This window comes from Chroicocephalus ridibundus, chromosome 4 (genome assembly GCF_963924245.1).
Source record: "Chroicocephalus ridibundus chromosome 4, bChrRid1.1, whole genome shotgun sequence".
Taxonomy (NCBI): domain Eukaryota; kingdom Metazoa; phylum Chordata; class Aves; order Charadriiformes; family Laridae; genus Chroicocephalus; species Chroicocephalus ridibundus.
In genome coordinates this window covers 47998959-48021021 of record NC_086287.1, presented here as the reverse complement: position 1 = coordinate 48021021, position 22063 = coordinate 47998959, and the positions used below count along the sequence as shown (strand labels likewise).

At 44.8% G+C, this 22063-nt stretch overlaps 1 protein-coding gene across 2 annotated transcripts; it reads right to left on the bottom strand.

Annotated features, from left to right (window-relative positions):
- Positions 1-1476: 1476 nt before the first annotated feature.
- SYT13 (synaptotagmin 13) lies at positions 1477-21790 on the bottom strand. Of its 2 annotated transcripts, none has more exons than XM_063333260.1 (6): positions 21255-21790; positions 15873-16095; positions 13813-13953; positions 11872-12182; positions 7574-7703; positions 1477-7299 (listed from the first exon to the last, which is right to left on the bottom strand). In XM_063333260.1, the coding sequence occupies exons 1-6, from the start codon at positions 21435-21437 to the stop codon at positions 6995-6997; spliced, it is 1293 nt and encodes a 430-aa protein (XP_063189330.1). In that variant the 5' UTR covers positions 21438-21790; the 3' UTR covers positions 1477-6994. The 2 variants fall into 2 exon arrangements, with proteins under 2 accessions (XP_063189330.1, XP_063189331.1); XM_063333261.1 differs by having other exon boundaries at positions 13813-13947.
- Positions 21791-22063: the final 273 nt, after the last annotated feature.

The window sequence follows — 22063 nt, the reverse complement described above, 5'->3', positions numbered from 1 at the left end:
TTTGAAGTTGTTTTGATCCAAGGGGAAAAATAAGCGTGCTGTCTGCGCTGCTGTCAGCCACCCTGCTTCTGGGGAGACTGGTGGTCCCTGCAGAGGTACGCAGGGTGGGAGAGCAGCGTGGAGGTGCCGGGGCTGGGACGGGGGGCTGTGTGCAGCGTGGGGATGGGGTTTGCAGAGCCATGCTCCGGCTGCTGCTGCACCTCGTGACGCTCGGGAGAGCTGCCCTGGAAAACAAGGTAGCAGTTAGGTTTCAGGTCTGATCTGTCTTCTTGAGGGCATCTTGGAGCCCCTTCCTTGCTGGGTGTATTCCACGTTCAGCCATCACTAAGCGTTCAGGGAAGCACAGGAACTGGCTGCAAACCGCCAGGGCTAGCACTGGTAATGGCCGCAACACAGCTGCTGGATTAGGTGCCACTCTCTCCTGGCAGACAGAGGATTACAGGCCAGTCCCGTTTTAATTTTTAAATACCCGGGGGCGGGGGGGGTGGGGAACTTCTAATAAATCCAGAGTGACAGTGAACAGCAGGGTTAAGAGAGGAGTGGTCCTGCAGTGGCTGTTGCTGCTGTTCAATACGCTGGGCTGGGAATTACAGAGTAACCCCATGCTAATCCCCTAGACGGGAAAGACGGTCCCTGGCAAATGCACCACCTGTGTTCAGCTCCCTGTGCGGCAAAAATACAGCACCTTCCCCTCCACCTCTGTGGCAAATGTTTCAAGAGCATCATCCTCGCTGTGCAGCTGACTGGCTGGTGGCAGCCCTCCTTGGGAAGCCGGCAGCAGCCCCCTGGAGCTCCGGCAGACTCGTTTTGTTGTTTCTCCTTGTGCTTTGACGCTGACTGTGATGGGTGAGAGAGTGCCCCCAAACTGTCAATGAGGTAAATACTTCCCACTCCTGCCCCCAAAGTCTGTTTTCTCTTACTTTTATCTGCAGTTTTTGATCTCTATGTCTTGTTAGGAACTAGCTAATTCCAGTGATGGTATTAGGTCAGCTAATTAGGTATTCCTCTTTACAGATGCACCACCTTGAAAGTACTAAGGTAGGCAAAAAGACTGAATCCAAACTCGCTTCTTAATTTTGTTTTGGAGATGGAGCTGGTATCTGGGAGGAACCTGATTCCCAGATCCTACTCCCTAATTTTCTCGCAGCTTCAGGCAAGCCTTTACAGCTTTGTTAACTGCCACCTTGCTGAAAATAAAATAGATTTCCTGTGCTTGGCCAGGATAGGACTCCATTGCTGCCTGCTCCCCCTCTCATCATACATCCATCCCTTGAAGACACCCTTCAGAGGACCTTCTGTTGACTCACCCCAGTACTTCGTACCCCTGACATGACCTGCAAGCAGAGGGGACTTACCCTAGAGTAAACAATGCAGACACACTGTTGATACCATTTGGAGTTGTTTACTTGTGGTGATTTACATGTTGTGCTGTAACATTAGACACAATGCCCGAGCCTCATGCTCTGTTTTTTGTGCTTTGGACTGTGCGAGCAATATAGAGTCTTGACAAACAATATCTGTCTCTGTACAATAAACACACTGGGACACTAAAGGACCAAGTAAGCAGAAAAGCCTTCTCATGCTGGAAGGCCATGAAGCATTATTTCACTTTGCCACTATTCTTGCGCAATTTGATTATTACCAACAGAAGAAACAATATAAAGTGTCAAATATTAGTATTTACTCATCATGCTTATCTGTCAGCAAATGAACCAAATACATTTTGAGACCTAGTTAAATTCTGAAACACGTGAAAAATGCACCCAGAAGTCTGCCTTTCAATTCATTCAAACTTCAAACTGACCTTCAGAGAAGTGCAAGAAGTGTGGTCCAAGCCACCTTAGCTCCCAACTCTTAATAAACATCATCGTGCTCAACTCATCTTAGACATCAGGAAATTTTGGGCAAACTTTGGGCTGTATTTCTATAGCCCAAATTACAATCTCCTCCATTCTGAAAAAAAATTTAAAAAAGGTGCCTTTGGATACTACTGCCAGATAATACCAATGATAGATGCTAGCCAAATGTAAAGTACTTTTGTTCAAGGTGTTGAAAGCACAGTAATGCCTGGGAGAATAGTTGAGGCTAAAAATTTTTCCAGCCCTGTTGAAGGAAATTTTCCATTAATTTCTGATGTATTACCTCTTTGACAAGAAATCATGGTTCCTATCACCGTGCAAGGATATTTGGGACAAGAAGTGAGGGGAAAACTGTGCACTGAAAAAGTGCTAGCCTGACAGGAGACCAACTCCCCCAACCAGATCCCAGAGACATTTTAGTGACTATCGATGATCTGTGCTTTTTAACCTCTCCTGCTGTATCACAAATTGCCTAAAATCAAACTAGATAATTTCTTTGGGAAGATCTGGCTCTGAGGGCAGGTTGAAGCAAAACAACATATGGCTACAATCTATATTTTAACCAAGTAACTCCTTAATGTAGTCCCAAGTTATTTCCTCTGGCCTCTCAGTCCCCTCCTCTGAACAGAGGCCACAGCAGGAGACCAGCCCTCCCAGGCGACGCTGGGTGCAACGTGGGAGCTGCATTTCCCATCCTGTTTTACAGTAGTCACATTGTTTGGTTTCTGTCACCGGACAAGGGACTGTGAATCCCTGTGCTTAAACTCACAACTCTCTGGCCCTTTGCAAAAAGGATTGTTCATTCTGACCAAGTAGACTGCCCCCACCACCACCTTTTTTTTTTCCCTTCCTCCCTACAGTCTCTGCTTCCTTCATGTTACTGGGTTATAGTAGGAAAAATAATCAGTGCAACCACTGAATAGCCATTGGGGAATCTAATAGCTATTTTTGATCACACATGTAGCTTAAAGACATTAATTGCCATGACTGGTTTATTGCTTCTTCTCTTATGATGCAGTTTATAAAGCAGCACCCTTTAATTTAAGACACGTTTGTGGTGCTCGCCGATGCTCCTGTATTTACAGCTTCAGGAGCTGAACACCATGGGGCTGTCTGGCTCTGTTCTCCGGCCATATTGCACTTAAACGCTACTTTTACAGCTCATGTTGCTGAAGCTGCTTTGTTATGATGTCACTGAGCATTCCCAAACGCTTTGCGTTTAAATTCATGACGTTTCCACCTACCACAACCCCTCCCCGCAGTTTGTCTGCTTTGGGCTAGCTTAGCACCTCCGGCCCTTGGGCTAGCGGGGCTCGGGGGCAGACAAGGGTTGCTAAACAGGCGAGACGCAGGAGGTTCAGAGGGACAAGGGCAGGGCCCTGGGCAGGCGCTGGAATGCGATGACAAACAGCTCCTATCAGCAGAGTTCAAAAGGGCCCGGGCTGAGCATCCCTGCACCTCCGGTACCACACGTACGCAGCATTCCTCCTGTTCAGGCCGCCAGCACCCTTAACTGCGCTCCCTTTCAGCCCCGGCACGGCGAGCGGCTGCCTCGTTAAATGAACACCTGGCAGGCTTTGTTCAGCCTGCCCTGAATGCCAGGAACATTCTTTCCAGGTTAAAATGCCAGACAACAAAAATGATCCAGCCGGGAAAGATGCATGCGTTTTCACTCTCTTTTCCATTTAAATCCCATTGCAGCAAAGGAGGGAACGACACCCTGCTTTAAGACTGACGGCACCACTTTGCTTGTAAGTCAGATTTGTGGTTAAGTGGAGTGTATACACGTATTTGTCTGCTGTAAAAGAGGACATTATTTTGTCAAAGCAAAATCAGATTGCGAGGGGCTATTCCTTTAGATCCTATAGGATTACAATCTAATTACAGGGTGTGCCAAAATCACCAGGGGCAGAGGCAGATAATGCTGTTTACTATCAGTCACCAAGATGTTATAAAAGGCTCATTAAAATAATCAGGAGGCAGAACTAGAGAAATCTCTTGGCAGCAAGGCAAATATTTGGCCCTTCAGGCTTTCCGGTGCCAGACAAATAGCATCATACCATGAAGTTATCCTTATCACTATCCTAAAAAGAAGGAAGAATCACAGCGCTGCCAGGAACCTATATGTAGAATAGGCCAACATCACAATGAATTTTGGACTTAAATGGAAATAACGATTCCCAATCTACAGGCAAATCATGAACACAGCAACTATTAAGAATTCACTATCAACTAAAACCCCATGTCTATTTTATTCACAGTATCCTACAGCTTTTTGTTAATAAACAAAAACCCACAGAGCAAAACAAGAAGTCAATTTTCTTTTTGTTTAAATCCCCTCTAGTCAGTGGAGCAATATCACAGATTAAAACATTGGGTGTAAGATTCATTGGCATACTTTGCTTTTCTGTTTATTTGTTTGTTTGGTCAAAGCTGTTTTTATCACTGTCTTCAAAATGATCTTGTAACTCCTGGCTACACCATCTAGAAAGGGAATAGCAGCATAAAGATAACAGAGTTTTCAGCATGCATCAATCTTATCAGTCTCTTCACAGAATCTCAGCATTATTGAGGATGGAAAGGACCTCTGGAGATCATCTTGTCCAAACCCACCCCCTGCTCAAAGCAGGGTAAACTACAGCAGGTTGTTCAGCGCTGTATCCCATCAAATTTTGAGTGACTCCAAGGATGGAGACTCTGAACAACCTCTCTTGGCAACTTGTTCCACTGGTTGATCATCCTTACAGTAAATAAAGGGGTTTTTAGTTTGTTTTTTTCATGTGTTCAAATGGAATTTCCCATATTGCGATTTGTGCCCTTGCCTCTTGTCCTGTCACTGGGCACCACTGACAAGCGTCTGGCTCCATCTTCTTTTCTCCTCTCATTTATTTATACATATGGACAAGTTCCCCCTCGGCCCTTCTCTTGACCAGGCTGAACAGTTCCAGCCCTCTCCGCCTCTTCTCCTACAGAAGGTGCTGCAGTCCCTTAATCATCTTCATAGCCATTTGCCGCACTCTCTCCAGTAAGTCCATATCTTTCTTGCACTGGGGAGCCCAGAACTAGACACAGCACTCTAGACATACCCTCACCAGTGCTGAGTGGAGAGGAAGGATCGCCCACCGCCCCTTGACCTGCTGGCAATGCTTTTCCTCATGAAGCCCGAGACACTGTTGGCCTTCTTTGCTGCAAGAGCACGTTGCTGGCTAATGTTCAACTTGGTGTCCAGTAGGACGCCCAGGTCCTTTTCTGGAAAGCTGCTTTCCAGATGGTCAGCCCCGAGCCCTGCAAAGTTGCATGGGGTTGTTCCTCCCCAGGTGCAGGACTTTGCACTTCAGAAGATTCCTGTTAGCCCATTTCTCCAGCCTTTCCACATCCCTCTGAATGGCAGCACAACGGCCGGTGTATCAACCACTACTCCCAGTTTTGTATCATCTGCAAACTTGCTGAGGGCACAGTCTATCCCGTTGTACAAGTCTTTTATGAAGATGTTAAACAGTGTCAGTCCCACTACAACCCCCAGTCACCTCTAGTGACTGGCTTCCAGCTGAATTTCATTCCCCTGTTCATAGCCCTCTGTGCCTGGAGCTTGCTCCAGTTTTCAAATACTTGTTCTGGTGGGTTCCCTTTGCAAACAGGATGGCAGCCTTCACTTTACAGTACGCCAGACTTGTTTGACTAAGTCATCAAAATGGGATGGATACTAGATAAAGCCTAGCTTAATATTTTGAATTAAACAGAAGATCAAGCTGACCCTGCAAAAATGAAGTTCTCTGAGTTTTTCAGTGCTACAAACTACATGGTTCTGGTTTTAGATTTTTGGATGCCTTGTCCCCATGCAAGTCCCTTAAAGCTGTGTCTACGACGTGAAATAAAGTGGTAGGACAAGGAGTGTGCTTATGGGGTAATAACATCATCACTGCCAATGACAGATTTTCAGTCCATCTAGACACAAAAAAAAAGGACAGTAAACAGTAACATTTAAGCCACAACAAATCTTGAAAGTGCACACAAAAAACCAAGCCCTGGAGAGTCTGTCTGGTCAGTGAATTCCTTCTGTCTGGAAGTGATGAAATATATGTCAGTTCTTAAGGGTTGTCTTCGAGTAATGCTGGTATGAGGATTTGAGTGCAATAGTTAACTGTCAAACCAAAAACATCAATCAACTGCTAAAGTATGAAATGATCCCACTTCTTTTGTGTAGTCTTAGATGTTGCCTGGAACATAATTCGAGTATTTGAAACTTTCTAGCTCGGAAAAAGCCAAACAGAAAAGATGGCAGTAAGCAGAAAGATTTGGTCCAAGTTTTTGGAGGTAACATCAACAATAACTTTTTGTTCATGTTTAGGACGTTCCTGGGTGATGTTGTAGAAAGACAGAAGATATAGGTATTCTGCTAAAGGATCCTGAAACATTAATATTTTCAGCAGTTTTCTTGAATCCCAAATACAAGGTAACAAACACTCCAGGAAATAAAAGTGAAGGAAGGTATTCGACTTCTTGTTTGGCAGTGTTTGCTTCAAAGGCTACGCAGGATGATAGTGTTGACTGTCTCACTCTCTCCCTTAGTTTTGTTTACTTTCCTAGGTATCCGTCTACTGCACGATGGCTTCACTCTCTCTCTCATACTGATACTTTGGGCCTGTGGTGAAAGTTAGTTTTGTGATCTTCATTTCTCACAGTCTTGTAAAGTATAATGAAAAACAGTGGCGGTAAAACATGTGTCGTGTGTTTGTGATTATGGAGCCAGCACTCATCAAGGAACTTGGGTGACAGTGCCAGATGCCAAGGAGGGGCTTACATTGCCATGATACCTTTGGTCCCCTCTGCTCCTCTACAGAAACAGGGACCTCACAGAAATGACACTGGGCAGGCTAACAAAATGAATTCAAATCATCCAGGCAGCCAAATCCCTCGTTTGAGAGAACCACTCGATTAGGTGAGAGATTGTCCTTTAAATATATTTTCCAGACAGTTTCCTGGGCTAGGATGAGGCAGGAACATCAGAGAAGGTGGTGTAAGAAGAATGCTGTGCCGAGCAACTTTGTGGAGGGGAAGGTGGAAGGTGAAATGCAGCTTATTCCCCCAGGCTCAGAGACCTGGTGGAAATCTGGTTGGTAGTAATCATGATGAGCCTACATGTGGAGCTGGTGCCACATGGCTATCTGTCTCCTGGGGTTCCTCAGCATTTCTTCCCAGTGGTTCCTCTCTGTGCCCGTGACATGCAAGCCCAGGCTGCACTTGCCGAGCACGTGGCTCTGCCCAGCACCATCCTGGCTCAGCATTTCCAGCTCCACGCTGGAGGCACGCAGGAGCTCATGAGGCACCTCAAACATGATCATCTCATTCCACACAGGGTTGATCTTGTGTTTTGCACGTTTGGTCTGCTTCTTCTTCAGCTTCAAGGACTGATGCCTCAGTGTCACCTTGACAGAAACATCTGTATAGGAAGTGGAGAGAGACATCATATTAATGAGCGTGCAACAAAATGAATGCAAAAGAATTTTAACTGGGGACATCAGACTGGGAGAGAGAACGTAAGAAACATTAATCTTCATGGGTTTGGTTTTCACGTTTTAGAAATTATTCAAATCTCTTTGGCTTTCTAAGCCAAACACCTATTTTTTTCTGCCAAGCACCACCCTTCCCACTTTCTTTCAAGATTTACATAATAGCAGAAACAACAGTCTCTGTTTTCTTGCTATTCTACTCACCATTGCCAAGTAGATCTTTCAGCTGCTTGGAATGGAGATTTTTAGCCTTAATAATCACCACTAGGAGGCGGTTAGCTGCTGGCAGGTAGCTGATAGAGAGCAGAACCTCCCCATGACCAGTAGACGGCTCCTGGAAATGGAGACATGGGAAGGGTTAATTTTTTATACAATCTTGGCCGTAACATTAGGAAAACTAAATAGTACAAGGTGATGGGTGGAAGGTCGTGGGCTGACCAAGTTGTCTCTCTGTCTTTGTACAAGAGATCTTAACAGTTATGGTGGATGAGAATAAGCCTGGCAAAGATGGAATAAGCCTGGCAAAGGTGAGGGCTCCTCCACTCATAAGGCCCAATCATGTCAGTTACTGCTTTCTTTTGTTGCTGGAAAGTAACTGCTTCCTAACATCTACTTTTACTGGAATATTTAGTCAGAAGAAGAGGACTTGGGGCTTACCTATGTGCAAGTAGTCAGATACTCCTTTTTTGAGGGGTTGTCTAGCTGCCCTTTATTTATGTCCCCTACTTCCATTACTGCTTTTCATAATTCATTCTTCATTTCAGCTGCTCTTTTTGCGAGGAGGCTCTGACCAGACATGGACCCAGGTCCACACTACCTAGCAGGAGTGTAGGGCTCCCTGGGAAAGAACAGGCAATACCCAGGTCTGTGTCACACAGCCAGACCCTGGAGCTAGAGTTGAACCTTCTCTGACACCCTTAGTATGGCAAAAACCCAGCCAACCTGAAGTCCGCCAGGAGCTGGGCACAATACTTTTCCTTCCCTGCCTGTCTTCCCTCAGGCCTGTGAGCCGCTCTCCCTGCTGCCCCCATGGGATTTCCTCCAGGGAAAACCCTGCTCTGAACCATCAGGCATTCACTTCAGGGGGCCAGACTTTTTTTTTGTTTCTTTCCTTTTCTTATTCCTTTCTTCCCTTTAGTGATTGGCCTCTTAGCCTCCTGACCTTTTTCCCCTTCCTTCCTGCTTGTCCTGGACAATTCCCCCGGAGGGGGAAGCGGAGGGACATAACCACACCGCCCATCGCTCTCCACTGGGACAGCAGCCCCGTTTCCTCCTCAGGAGCTGGCAGGGAAGGAGAGAAATCCCACGCCGGTGTGTGCAGAGCTGCCAGCCTGCGGCGAGGGGCGAAAGGGGAGCAGTGATTCTCTCCGTGAGTAGGAGCTTGTGACAGAAATCTGGTTTAGTGTGAGGTTAATGACCCAGAAGAGTCCCAGAAAGCCAATGTCAATTCGATAGACTCCCTTTAGACTCCTTAGCATGATTTACACACTTTGGGACAGACAGCCCTTCTCCAGGCCATTTCTGTGCTCTGCACTCTCGCTTCTAAGTGAGCCATAAATATTTCAAATTAAGTTTTCACCCAGTTACTCGCAACAGGCAAGGACAGGCCCCTGTGTGCTCTGTATGAACTGACTGACTCTCCAGAAAACATGGCTGTCATCGCTGTCTGGTTTGAATGACTTATTTGTCGTGCACAAATCAGGTGGGAGGCCATTAGCAAGGAAGCCTGAAATTCAATCCCAAATCAGCCCGAGTAAATCTTTTTTTCATGCGCTCAGGTATCAACGAAGGGCTCATATGCATCTCACTTACATAAATCCTGTCTTAAATCTAAGTGGATCTTAAAAAAAGACACACGTAAAAACAGACAGACAGATTCAAATGGCTGTATGTCCACTGCAAAAGAATAGGTGTTTGGACATGGAAGGACAAATACAAACACCACCTCTATCCAAAACCACTGTTTAGGCAAGTCATAAGCTGCTTTTGTTTATTTATCCCTCTGCATCTCATCAGTTGCCACTCTATAGCTCTTGGCTAGAATTCGGTTCCTGTAGCTCCAGGCACAGGTAGATCCAGTGGAGATTGCGGGGGGCAGGAGGTGGCAGGGCTCTGTAAACGTGCACACAGGCAGGCACGCACACAGGCACGCACACACAAACACACACATTGTGCACACGTCACATCTTGTGCTTATGGCTTTCTAGCTCCTAATATTCTGATCAAGTTTTTGACCTGCCTGTATCCACATGAAACCAAAACCTACAATGGTTGGTCTCTGCTGGAGTTTTGCTTGAAGAGACCAAGCCAGAGGTAGTTTTCCTTCCCCTTCCTTCTCGGTTTTGTTGTTTTGGGTTTTTTTTAACTTTTTCCTATTAAATCCATAACCTGCACTTTGTGCTGCGACCTTGCAAATTCACACAACCACCAGAGTTCCAGTCTTCCTTTCTGTGCAATAAGGATAAAAATCATCGGGGGTTATCAATGAATTACCCGTGCAGGGCACCACGAAATCACAAAAGGGAAGGTGCTGTGCGAGGAGCCACTATAATCACTGTCATTAGCAAAGCACCGGGAGGGAAGGAAGACAAGATAAGGATATCAGTCTGCAATATCTAGGCTTTGCATTGCTCACAGCAGTCCATGAATTCCTGAATACTAATTACATTACCTGGTTCGCTGTAAGCTCCCCTCTGAGCTCGCTCACTTGTGTGTGGGAGAATTACTGGGAAGGTAGGAATGAAATTTCTGCAGCTCATGGCTTTTCAAGGAAATGTCAGACTTTAAACAAAGCCCAGCAACTTTGTTCCTGGATGGATGCTGTCAAAAATAGCTCCTCTTTTTTGATCAGCTCTTCCTCACTCCCTCCTGCTCAGGTTCTCGATGAATGATTCAGGATCTGTATATAAGCTATCTGTGCAATGGTTGGCTCTCTCAGGTCCCAGATGACGCAAATTCAGCTTTCACTGCACATCCTCAGCTCAAACTGGGGCACTGTTCAGCAGTACTGTTAGCGTTAACCTTGTGCTGTCAGCCTGGGGAAGAAATGATTGCTGCCCGGTTTCTGTGCATAGTTGGGAAGCTGGACCAAGGCAGAGTACCCAGTATGTCAGGACTCCATCAGGTGTGCTTGAGTGACAACTGACCGTTGCTGTGAACAGGCTGTTCCTTGGGCATTGCTTACAAAGCAGATGCTACAGCAGATTAGGGATGCGGGGGGGCTCCATCTATCTCAGTTTAGAAATTTAAATCATTATATTGGAATAATTTCTTTTGGACATCTCTTTTTACAGCAGCAGACTGGGAACTCATTTAAATATACGGCTATTAGGCGAATATTTAGCCTTGTGCTTGAAGTTTATTTAAGTGATTCAGACCACCCATTTGTTTCTGCTGCCTCTCTCTCTGTCAGATTTTTTTTAAGATTGGCCAGCCCTATTAGCATTCAAGTGGCGCTAAGATAAATTAGCATTGTTGGAAATGAGAAATGCTAACGCTGTACCCTGTGTCTGTGGCCGACTCAGTGGGGAGCCTTCACCCCTGATAGTGACAGGCAATAATTTATTTCAGCATGTTTAGCCACCATTCCGGTGTTGTTTTGCATTGCTCACCCTGTACCATACCAGAGTACAATAGGTACAGGTTTGTAGTGATGTACCAGTAGCAACAATAGCAGCGCCCTGCTGCCATGTTATGAAGTGTATTGCTGCTGCTGGAAGAATAATCTAGTTCATGGCAGGGAAAAGGCTCCTGAGGAAATGTGCGAGAGGTTAGCGCACCTGAAGCATCCCCTGTAACTACTTCAAGTACTGTTGGAATCCTTCCCTCCATTTTCCCTGTCTGTGCAGCTGGTAAGTTGTGGATAAGGAAGGGAGGTTTTGATGTTTAAGAAAACCAACACAATGCAATGAGTGACATTTTCACATGTGCCAGAATGAATAGCACTGCTGGATTGATCTCAGTAAGGATAAGTGGTCTTCAGTCAAACATTTAATTCCCAACAATGCATTTCACTCCTAGCTTAAGGCTCCCTGGGGTGCCACCATATGCCCTACCCACACCCAGCTCTGCAGAGTCCCTCCGGCCTTCTCTGTAGGCACTTTCTGGTATTTCAGCTCTTGCCACCACGGTCCTGCATCACTAATTCACAGAAACTCACGTAACTTTTTCTAGGCATAGGCTTTGAATTACAGATATCAGTGTCAGATTGTCATGTAATTGAGGGAGGAGGAGAGGAAGTTTTCACACATCTTAACTGCCCGGAGTTGCAGATGGAAGGGCTGGGTTGATGGGCATTTGATTGTTCTCTGAGATGGTTAGCTCCAGGCCAACAAAGAGCAATGCTGAGTGACTTCTGCAGTCACACGTCGCCACCCCTCTAAACCTGTCTCCAAACAAAGCAAGCTGCCCACTGACATGCAGTCATCTTGGAAGAGGGCTTCTCTTGTCCGAACAATTAATCATTAGAGTTTCTGGACTACTGACACAGACCGAGTCCATACCTTCTCTGGAGTCTTTAGCCTTTCCCACTGGGCCATCCCAAAGGACTCCATATTAGCAAGGCTCAGTTTGAGTTCCCCCACAATGCTGTGCCTGGAGAACTTGTCGCAGTTTCTCAGGGTGAGAGTCAGTGTCCCCTCTGGCATCTCGTCCTCCGTTAATGGGAATCGCAGGACCTCCTCCCAGAGGGTGTGAAGCACCTTCTTCTTCAGCTCTGTCTGTGCCTCAGCAATACCAGACTTGCTGACCAATGTGCCCAGTACGTAGCAATGGCAGCCAGTGTCTTGGTCCCCACTCATTCTGCCATGCATAGCTGGAAAAGAAAGATTAATTGTAAGGACCTCTCACAAAAGACAACCTCGAAATATCTGTGGCTAAATGTCTTATTTCATGGGACCCATAAAATAGATCAGCTGCATAGATATTGACCCCCTTAGTCTGCATGGGGCAGACTAAGCCGTGAGGCCATGTTGTAGTGTTTTTCTCATGCTACACAATGTCCTTCTGACACTGTAGAAGGATTCTGTTAGTGTTTGGGAGAGAAACAGCTGAGTTCAAGGAAACATACTCTGTTGAAAGATGCTGGGCAGCAATGAGATGAGACACAGCATGGCACAGGGACAGTCAGCTCTCATTTACTTTTACCTTGGCACACAGAGAAAGTTTCTCACAATGGCTTTAAAAGAAGGACGGTCAGTCACAGACATCAGAGATGGGAGAGACCTCCCTCTTGGCACACATCCACCCCTGCAGACCAGTGTGGGATACATCTAAGGGTTATTACATTCTGCTTGTCCAACCTCTGGTAAATGACTCCTTCGGAAGCCATCCCACATCCCAGAAGATCTGTGTCAAGAAACAGTCATCCCTAATTTTATCTCTCTTTTACATTGAAAAGCCTAGAGTGAGAATGGCATTTCACACTCCTCTTCAGTTGCATCAACAGAATTGTTACCTTCTCTGCAGCAAGAGGAGCACGCCTTCCTTAGGGGGCTCATGAAACAGCATGGCTTTGTGGGCAAAACCGAAGCCTTGCTGCAGCCAGTCTAAGGACAGTTGCTCCTGAGCTTCCAGGTGCCATTGTTCACAGGGATCTGTGAACAGGTTTCAGAGGTTTCTCGGGGGAGCGGAGCTGGGAAGCAGAGCCAGATCCTGCCCGGGTGGCAGTGGGACACCCAGGGAGGAGCATGTGTGCAGGACAGCTGAGATGGCAGTCTGCAGGTGCGGGTGTCCACCCTGGAGGGAAGCTGTGGGTTTGCTGTTGGCGGGCGACCCACAGCAGAGGCTGCCGTTTAGCACCCTTTCAATTCTCACTTCAGAGGGTGTGATTTGATTAGGTTTCCACAGAGATCTGCACTGTGCATGAATTATTCAGTCAGCTTATTTTACTTTCCCAGGGGAACTGATGATGCTCCAGCCCTGAGTGGAGAAGCTGTTACACTTGTCAGTTCCCGCTTCAGAGAGTGACACAGAGCCTGGCTGCTCGGCCAGGCGCAGCCAGAGGGACCTTCCTCAGTGGCCTACAAGGTAAGTCTGGTATCTCCAGCTCAGTCTTTGACTTGATGAGGAGGAAGTAGGGAGTGGGTCAAGTTGAAGAATGAAAATTATCGAGAGAAAGGAGATAGCAACCCCCTACCCCCAAAGGAAAAAATAAAAATGAGAGTTGCTTTGTACCATGTCTGGCACTGAAGGAGCCCATCCTGGTTCCTGACTTCTGCTTTTGAGCTGTGCAAACAATTGTTCCCAAGCCATGCCCTGAGCGCTCACTTCAAGGAGTGACATTGCGAGGTATTTCTATTCTGCAAGCCCAGAACCAGTGAAACACCCAGAGGTCCTGGGGACACATGTTGATTTTAAGGTAGGAGGGAAACTCTCTATAAAATCAACAGGTGTCTCGTACCATCCAGACAGAGAATCACCAGTGGAAGATCTCTGCGTCTTACCTTCCAGAAGGGCCACTTGCAGCTCGGCTTTTTGTTGATCATATGCAAGGGAGTAGCGCAGTTCAGGGGCCTGGTTACAGCTGGCTGCCCTCTCGGGGTTCAAGTGCTCCGTGACACACACGTCCTTTACTACACCTGAAACTGAAATAGCTCCTTTAACAAGCAGGTCTTCACCTTCCAAGGAGAACAAACCCACCCTATCTTGACTCAACTTTTCTAATGTCTCAGTATTCCTGTACCCTTTTATGCAGGAATATCATTTATGTTCCATCACGGTATCTCCTTTTTGCTCTGTTGTCTCACATTTTCGGCTGTTTCTACAGCATTTGGACAAGACTTCTGCTCTCCGCCATCTTGTGCTCTAAAATGGTTCACACACTTGCTCTTCCACCTTGTGCCTAGGTCAAGGTGTCTAAACTACACTCATTACTTGTTATATTGTTTTAAATTGTTTTTAACTCGCATTGATGAATTAAATCTTGTGTTCTTTGGAATAAGAACTTGAGTCTGCTTTTGAACTGCCATGCAACTCTGCACTAGTTCAGACTTCTCTAAATATTTTTTAATTTTAACTATACAGTCTTTGTCATGCGGAAGACATCTATTTCCATAGTGCTTGACCACTTTGAAGATAATAAACTTGGGAATCTGTGAGGCAGTTTCTCCATGTGTGATTTTGAAGTTGAGTACGTATTTCATACTGAAATAAAGCAAGGTGCAAGATTAAAATGGAAGCCACAGCTTTCTGTCATCAAAAGCTCTTATCTGCACGGTCAGTTCTGATTTACACAGAAAACAATAGTGGGACCAGCTCATTCAGCTCATTTCTTCCTAAAAATGTCAGCCACAGCTCAGACCAGTTCGATGTGGCACCAAAAGGAGAACGCAACGCTTCTCGCTTAATTTCAGAAACACTTGAGCTATGAAATCAGGCGCAGCAGGAAGCAAAGTGGCTTGTGCCATTAGCAGCGCAGAGACGCTCTTACACTAGCACACTTATATAAAGCTTTAGCCTACATAGAGCCATCGTCCTTCAGCCTCTCCGCCCTATAATCTTCTCCCTGGCACCTAAGGATGTGGCATAGACAGTCTCTTCCTCCAGTGCAGCTGCTTCTCATCGTACTTTCTTTTCCATATTCACAAATCTCAGGGTGGAGGGGTGAATGCAGCAATCATCCTCCCAGAAGGACAAAAATATAATCTCAATCAACTTTTAAAAACTAAAAAGACCTATCTTACAAAAAAAAATCATGACAGATGGCATTGTCTCTCTGGCAAATCTTCAGGAAGGTTTTATTAATGTGGTAACCATAAGAGTCAATTATCCTGTTAAAAGGCAGCTGTGAAGGTAAAAATCAGTATGGAAGCAACCCAGACATGCTGCCCGATGTATATAATTAACATTGCATTTTCTCTCAGGCTCCAGGAATCTTACATTCCAGGCTTTGGCATGTTACCCTTTGGGTTGGCTGGAAAACAAGAATTCTTTTTGGCAAAAATGTCTGAGGTGTCAGCCTTTGGTTTCACTGCACGTATTACAGCAAGCCAGCACCATCTCACCAAATCAGTGGAAAAAAAGCAGCAGAGAAAATGAAGTAGAAGCTTGAACCCCTGTTGCCTACGACCCTGACAGGGACGGTTGCTAGACAGCTAGCATTTGTCCTGGAGGAGATACTCTGCCTAATTTTGGCCAGATATTTCATCCATACTCTGGCAACTGCTGTCAGTAAAACTACACTAAATACATGTTTCTCTACAAAATGTCTGCTTCCAGTGAGCCAGATTCTTCACCACAAAAGATGTTTAAGTAAAAAAATTTACAACCAGACACAACTGCAGCTTTGTTATCTGAATGTCCTGATGAGCTCCACGACTACTTTCTATTAAACACATGCATTGAAGACAGAACTTACTTAGAATGCTCATTATGAGAGAGCAAAAAGTGCCCCATGTCTTCATTTTCACATTTTTTTCTCTAACCAAAGTCACATTATGCTCAAAAATATTACAGATCTACACACAGAAAAGCAGTTGTTAGTCTGAAGACCAAATGCTCCTACCGTTTTGAGGGAGAACAAACAGCTCTTCGTTGACTTGTATCTTCATCCTGTTCTCGTCCAAACTAGTATTTTTTCCAGTAGCTGGTTCTTCTGTTGTCTTCAGGGAGTACTGCGTGTAGTTAACAATTTCAGGTGAAGTTACTACTGGTTTGGGGCCATAAATGTTGGGAAACTTCAGGAGTGCTCGAGGCTGGACTGGCTCTGCAGTTTTCTTAACGTTGAACTGAAAATTAAAACCTTGTTTAGTACTTTGCACTAATTAGACTAATTCTTCCAATTCTCTCAATTTTATATGAGTTGAGAGAAAGGCAGAAAAGACGGTGCCTCTGGTCATTCTTACCATCATTGTTTCTTGCATTGGAGAAATCACTGCCTGTACGTCCAGAGATTCTCCTTACCAAAGCCAATACCCTGCTACTTGGTGTATGTCTTTTCAGACTTACTCCTCTACAGATGTTTGGTTGCAACAAGAAAAAGATATGTTCTTATTGTTTGATTATTCTTCTGTTCCTGTACCAGTTAATCCTTTTTTCATAAGTCTGTGTTTTCTCTTGGCACGGAAATCAACCATGAAGTTCAGTTTGCTGTGATTAAGGTTAAACCTTTTTTTTTTAAAACCTTAAACCTTTAAGATAAAACCATTTTTTATCCTGATGTTTGAAGTCAAATCCAAGATCAAGAGGCCATAGCCACACACAGATTTCACAACGTTTTACATGAGTATGTAGTAAGTATTAGAAAGGCAAAGGCCTGGATCATACAGTCACTTGGAGAAAGTATGACCATGTTGTAATAAGACAAAGGAGAACTAGTTGAACAAATGAGCCCTGCAATGGCATACCAAGAGTAGTTGATCCGGTGGTCATCTCGGCCTCTTGGACTATCTCTTGGCTCTGTGGACCAGAGCTCCACCTGACCCTCAGAGACACATTACCCCTTTATTATACTGGGATTTAAATTTGGATTTGTATCTGGGTTTGTTCTTAACATTTCAGCTCCCTGCTGAAGCATGAACATGGAATGAGAAGAAGAAACTGAAAGAAGGTGTAATGCTCAGGCAGCTCAAGCAAAGGTTGTCACAAAGGCATTACTGTTCTCCCAAAACAATGAAAAGTATTTTAGTGGAATATAACAGTCCTCTTCTTTATGTCCCAGGAAAGAATCCTGTCTGCTCACAACTGAAATCATTCCTGGTTCATTTACGTTTGGATTCATAAATGGGAAAGAACAAAAGCTGACTAGCAAATGACCCTGACCCTTGCAACAGATTTTATTAATGTTTCCAAAACACGAAAGATAAAAAGCAGAAGTAAAACTGCCATTTTGGTTGATTATTGTGCAGTGGGATTCTCTCCAACCCCGCTGCCTGCCAGCCTATTCTGTGTTAAGTTTAGGTTGAGGGTGAGCCAGAAAATGTTCTTAATTGTAATTAAAGTTTTTCATTAGTCTCATTGTTTCCTATTAATAATGAATGTAGATGATGCCCTGAAGCACTTGTCTGTGTTGGGACTTTGTGGTCCCTGTTCACGTGTCCTGAGGGAGCTTGCCTATTCCTCAAGAAATACAGCTGAAGAAAGCAAGCAGTCTTGGACTCTAGCTCTTTAGTCATACTCTGCTTATGGAGATCCTAGCACTATGATTACATGCACTTGGCAGTGGTAAAGAACTAATTAGGTCAGCGGCTCCATCTTCTCAAGGCAGCCAGTGCATCAGTGTTTAGGAAGCCCGCTATGCAACATAGTGTTTTGTCTTGTTTAATTTTAAGGGCTCTGAAAGAGAAGTGGGTTAAGAAAGAAAAATGTCAATGTGTTCAGTCTCCACCTAGCATCCAGCTGAGTTTAGACATTAGGTAAGTTGTACGGTGGGGGTCTGCAAGTGAGATCCCTCTTTTAGAGACATGAGCCTCAGTGCTAAAATACATAGGAAATTTGAACCCTAAATCCAGTTTTCCATTCTCCTAAAATTAAAGCAGACGAACTAGGCAAAATACATTAGGACTCACTAGATAGCAGCTTGAAAAACCAGGTCACTTATGTTCTGCAAAGGCATTACTTGTAACACACATACAGTGCCTGCCACGGTGGTCAGTCTCTGCTGTTTTTTCTCTCCTGAAGCCGCTGCATAAGGCTGCTGTCCTACCAGTCACTGACCATCACAGCAGAGCAGGATGCCTGCATTGCTCTGTGCTGCTAGCACACCAAGCACTTTGAGATCCTTCTGGATGAAAAACACCATACAAATGTGAGGTATTGTTAGTACGATCTTTTCTTCCACTTGCTAAAAGCCAGACCTTTAGTCAGGAAATCCATCAGCACACAGCAACCAAGAACTCCACTGGGTCTAAATATTCCTCTTGTCTGTCTGCTCTGCAGAATTGGAGATGAGAGACATATGCAAGCACAGTGGGACCAGCCCACCCCCTCTTCCAACTGCATCTGCCTCTGTTTATTATTTTTGCTGCCAGCTCTGTTCCCAAGTGCTGTCTCCTAATCTAGTTACACAGCAGTGTCCTATGGAAGTTCCCTTTGCAAATCAGCAGCAGTATCTGAAATAAAGAGATGGGCAGAAGAGTTCAGATAGTTCTGCATAAAATGCATGAAAGCAAAGAAACCAGAAGTAGCAAGGAGGCTGCAACTGACTCTTCTGGTCCCCACCTAGCGTCACTCAAACAATGCACCGGCTTGTAGCCATTGCTGGATGTGTTTAGGAATCTTCATTCCGCATGTTTTTCTGAGACTTTGCAAATTTATGCCAGTTTTTAATTGTTCCATAGATGTATCTTTGTGTTCGAACTCTTCCTCCTCAGGTATGCAGGGCATGTCCATGGGAAGCCTCTGTCTATAGCAAATACAAGCATCACTGTCATGGGAGACATGCCAAGTGAATAAAATGCAGTCTCGCTTCATCTTTCTTTTGTCATCTCTCTTTATCAGAATCGGTGGCCCTGACAGGCTTCAATAATTAAGTATGTCAAGCACTGACTAGGACATACGGTGTACTAATGTAGTCAGAAAAAAGTCCTGACAGTACAATTCATAAACATAGACACAGATGATAAAACTTCACAAGCTCAGAACTCAATTTGAGATTTATTCCTTCAAGGTGTATAGACTGATTCTCAGTCAGCGACAGCATAGGAGAATGCATGTTCTTGGCAAGAAAACTATTTTAATTGGAAAGAATTGTTAAACATACAGAATATGCAAACTAAGAACATTCTGCACTTTCTCAACAGAATGTTCATTCGGCTGCTATAATTTGGCCAGATTTCTTTAAATAAAAAAAAACACAAAACAAAACAAAACACAAAACGAGTAACATTAGAAATAATACTTCTAATTAGAAAGTCTACAATGCTAAAAGAGTACAATCACTCAGGTTATAGTGATACACTGAGGGCAGGTTGAATAATTTGATCCTTTGTTGGTCAAATACTGGATTAAGTTATGTCAAAACTTGATGAATGTAGAAATATTGTGAGGACCATAACCTAATAGCTGCTGGGTACTGGAGGCTTAATTTGACTTCTTGGTGACTTAGTGCTTATTTCAGTCATGCAAGGAGGATGACACCCCGGAGGACAAGCTCCAGGGTGGATTAACACTTTCCCAAGATGCTTCCCAAAAGGCTGTATAAAAGAAAAATGTCAGATCCAAGGATGGAGTTAGAGATTTGAGAGGTTTCTGAGATTAAAACAACAAAAAGTCTCTTGTAGAAAGAGACTGATGGTAAAGTTATCGGTGGGTAGTGTTGTTTCAGATAATGGCTAGAAAAAATGCTATGCAAAGTGATATGACTGTCAAAGTTACACATTTCTCATTCGTTTTAACAGTCCACTTGGAAAATCTCAGCATTATTGTGCATCCTTTTATACAGGAGTTGGCAAATCCCTTGTATGGGTTAGAAAAGGCAAGAAAGAAGCCTAGAAAAGACATGACAAAACTATCAAACAGCATAGCATAGCAGGTGAAATTAATCCTAGGAAAATGCAGACAGGCACTAGGAGGTATTCACCGTGCTCATGGGTGAACATTTAGGATTAGCAGCAATCTCCTGAGACGTTCTAAGCTCCGTGCAGATGTTCATCCATGGTCAGTGGAGCCATGCTCCCATTCCCCAGCAACCAGAAGCTCTGGTAATGCGATTCTGTATATCTGCACCAGATCTTACAAAAAAATTAGTAGATTGGGTCATCTTTCCTCAGAACAAACTGCAACAGTAGCATGAGGATGCCAGGGCTCTTTTCTATTAAGAGCCTAAGAGCGGTAGTCAGAGAGAGACTGAATATGTAATTGCCAACATTGCAGAGAAGTTCAATGAGGACTCCTGCTACACTCTTTAAGAACAAAAAAATAATAGGCAGCTCAGATAATTAAAAGGCAAACAAAGACTGTTATACAATGGATTGCTGGCCTTTGGAATTGGCTGCTATGGCATACCATTTGGTTGAATGGCTAGATGAAAATGAAAAGGACATAGGCACATACAAACATCAAGAGCATCAGCCAACAGGTAATACTGACCGACCAGCGCCATAGCTCATGCAAAAGACCATAGTCAACTAAGGAGATCAGTCAAACATTTCCCTTCGAAGGTGAGCTTCCCATTAATAAGTATAACAGAAGGGTCCTATAATGCCCCTTGCTCTCTCTTGCACAAAACTCAGGAGTAAATCAGGGGTTTCAGGTTCTGACAAGAAAGACAGACCACACAGGGATGGATGCCTGACATTACCCATACTCCACATTGCTCTTATAGTAAGTGAAAAAGCAATTCACAGTGTGATGAGGCTGTCCAGTCATCACACTCTAGATTCTCACTTGCATTTTATTATCATTTCAGTGCCTTTTAACTTCACACATAATTAATCTCCTCAGTTAGAGGGGCAGAGGGAGGAGGAGTGATCGTTTTCACAAGAAACCAGCTGTTGACAGGGAACTATCCTGCAGGAACCATAAGATACTGTGAATAGAGTTCGAGAAATAGCTGCTATAGGAGATCCCAGCAGGAGTCATCTCCTCTTTACATTGCTGCATGCCACCTGGTAAAGTCCAGCCTTCTCTCCTCAGGAAATGATTTCCCTTGTGATCTAGCGTGACAGCTAAGCAACATTTCCAGTCCTCCTCCCCTGTTTTTGCCATTAGCAGCTTTCTCTTCGGCAATGTGGCAGCTGCCTCCTGCTCCAGTAATTCTGTGGGTCACGCAGCCCATCTCTGTTTTTCCCTCACTCCTCCTCCCATTTGCATGTTGTTACATCCTGAGCACAGTAAGCAGATAAATAGGCAGCATAAATCACATGCTGAGTAGCCTAACAGAGAAGTTGCATTCCCACCCTCTGCATTTAAAGAAAAATCACAGAGTAAATTAGAGACTGTGTCTTACTTGCTGGACTGGCTGAAGCACACTGGGCTTAGTATTTTCTGTGTCCTCCTCTTGGTCCTTTTCTGAGAGTCCTTTCCCAGGTTGCTTGCATTTGCAGAAGCAGGTGAGCCCGCAGAGGGCAAGGATGCTAGTTGCAGTCCCTAAGGTAGCCCCCAGGGCTATAACTGGGGCAGATAAAACCATTGTCCTGCCCTGCACAGGAACAAAAAGCAGAGAAACCCTGTGACTCCTTCTCCTCCGTGGGAGAGCAGCTTTTGCACATCCACTCCGATTTCTAGCCTGGCTTCATTCTCCTTGGAAGTCTGAAAACAATTCTCTTGTGCAGCAAAGGGACCAATCTAGAGAGAGAGATAAATCATTCCACCTTTGCTAGGCAACAAGGCTACCGTTCTATCCTGATGATGGAGTTTCTGCTCCAGGTCAGGTAGAGGAAATAGTGATGTGGTGCCTGCAGTCTCCATATAGCTGCAAACAGGCAGTTTTCATTGAAGCCTGTTCTCGAGCTCCACTGGGAAAAGTCTGATGTGTGATAGAGAGGAAAGACGTCAGCAGAAGGGGCTGGGCCTTGCTAGCTAACTCACAGAAAGTGCATCCAAATGTTTGATCAGCTCCCTAGCAATATTTCCGAGGGCTAGCTTGCTAATCTGCTCAAGAGGTTGAATTTTTTTCTCTCAAGGCAAAGATAATGATTGCCAAAAGGTGCTGGCATGAGAAGCCCTGCTATGATAGCAATGCACGATAGCACTATAGTCAGAGTAAAGCCTGCATGGAAGTCAGGCAAAACTTTCTCGTTCCTCAGAGGCTGGGGC

What these genes read in the sequence shown, in the direction of transcription:
- SYT13 (XM_063333260.1), bottom strand. Translation starts at nt 21,437, where the DNA reads ATGGTTTTATCTGCCCCAGTTATAGCCCTGGGGGCTACCTTAGGGACT. An exon ending in TGCTTCAGCCAGTCCAGCAA is followed by an intron (nt 16,096 to 21,254) that starts GTAAGACACAGT and finishes TTTAATTTTCAG; the next exon opens with TTCAACGTTAAGAAAACTGC. An exon ending in GTTTGTTCTCCCTCAAAACG is followed by an intron (nt 13,954 to 15,872) that starts GTAGGAGCATTT and finishes GAGCTATTTCAG; the next exon opens with TTTCAGGTGTAGTAAAGGAC.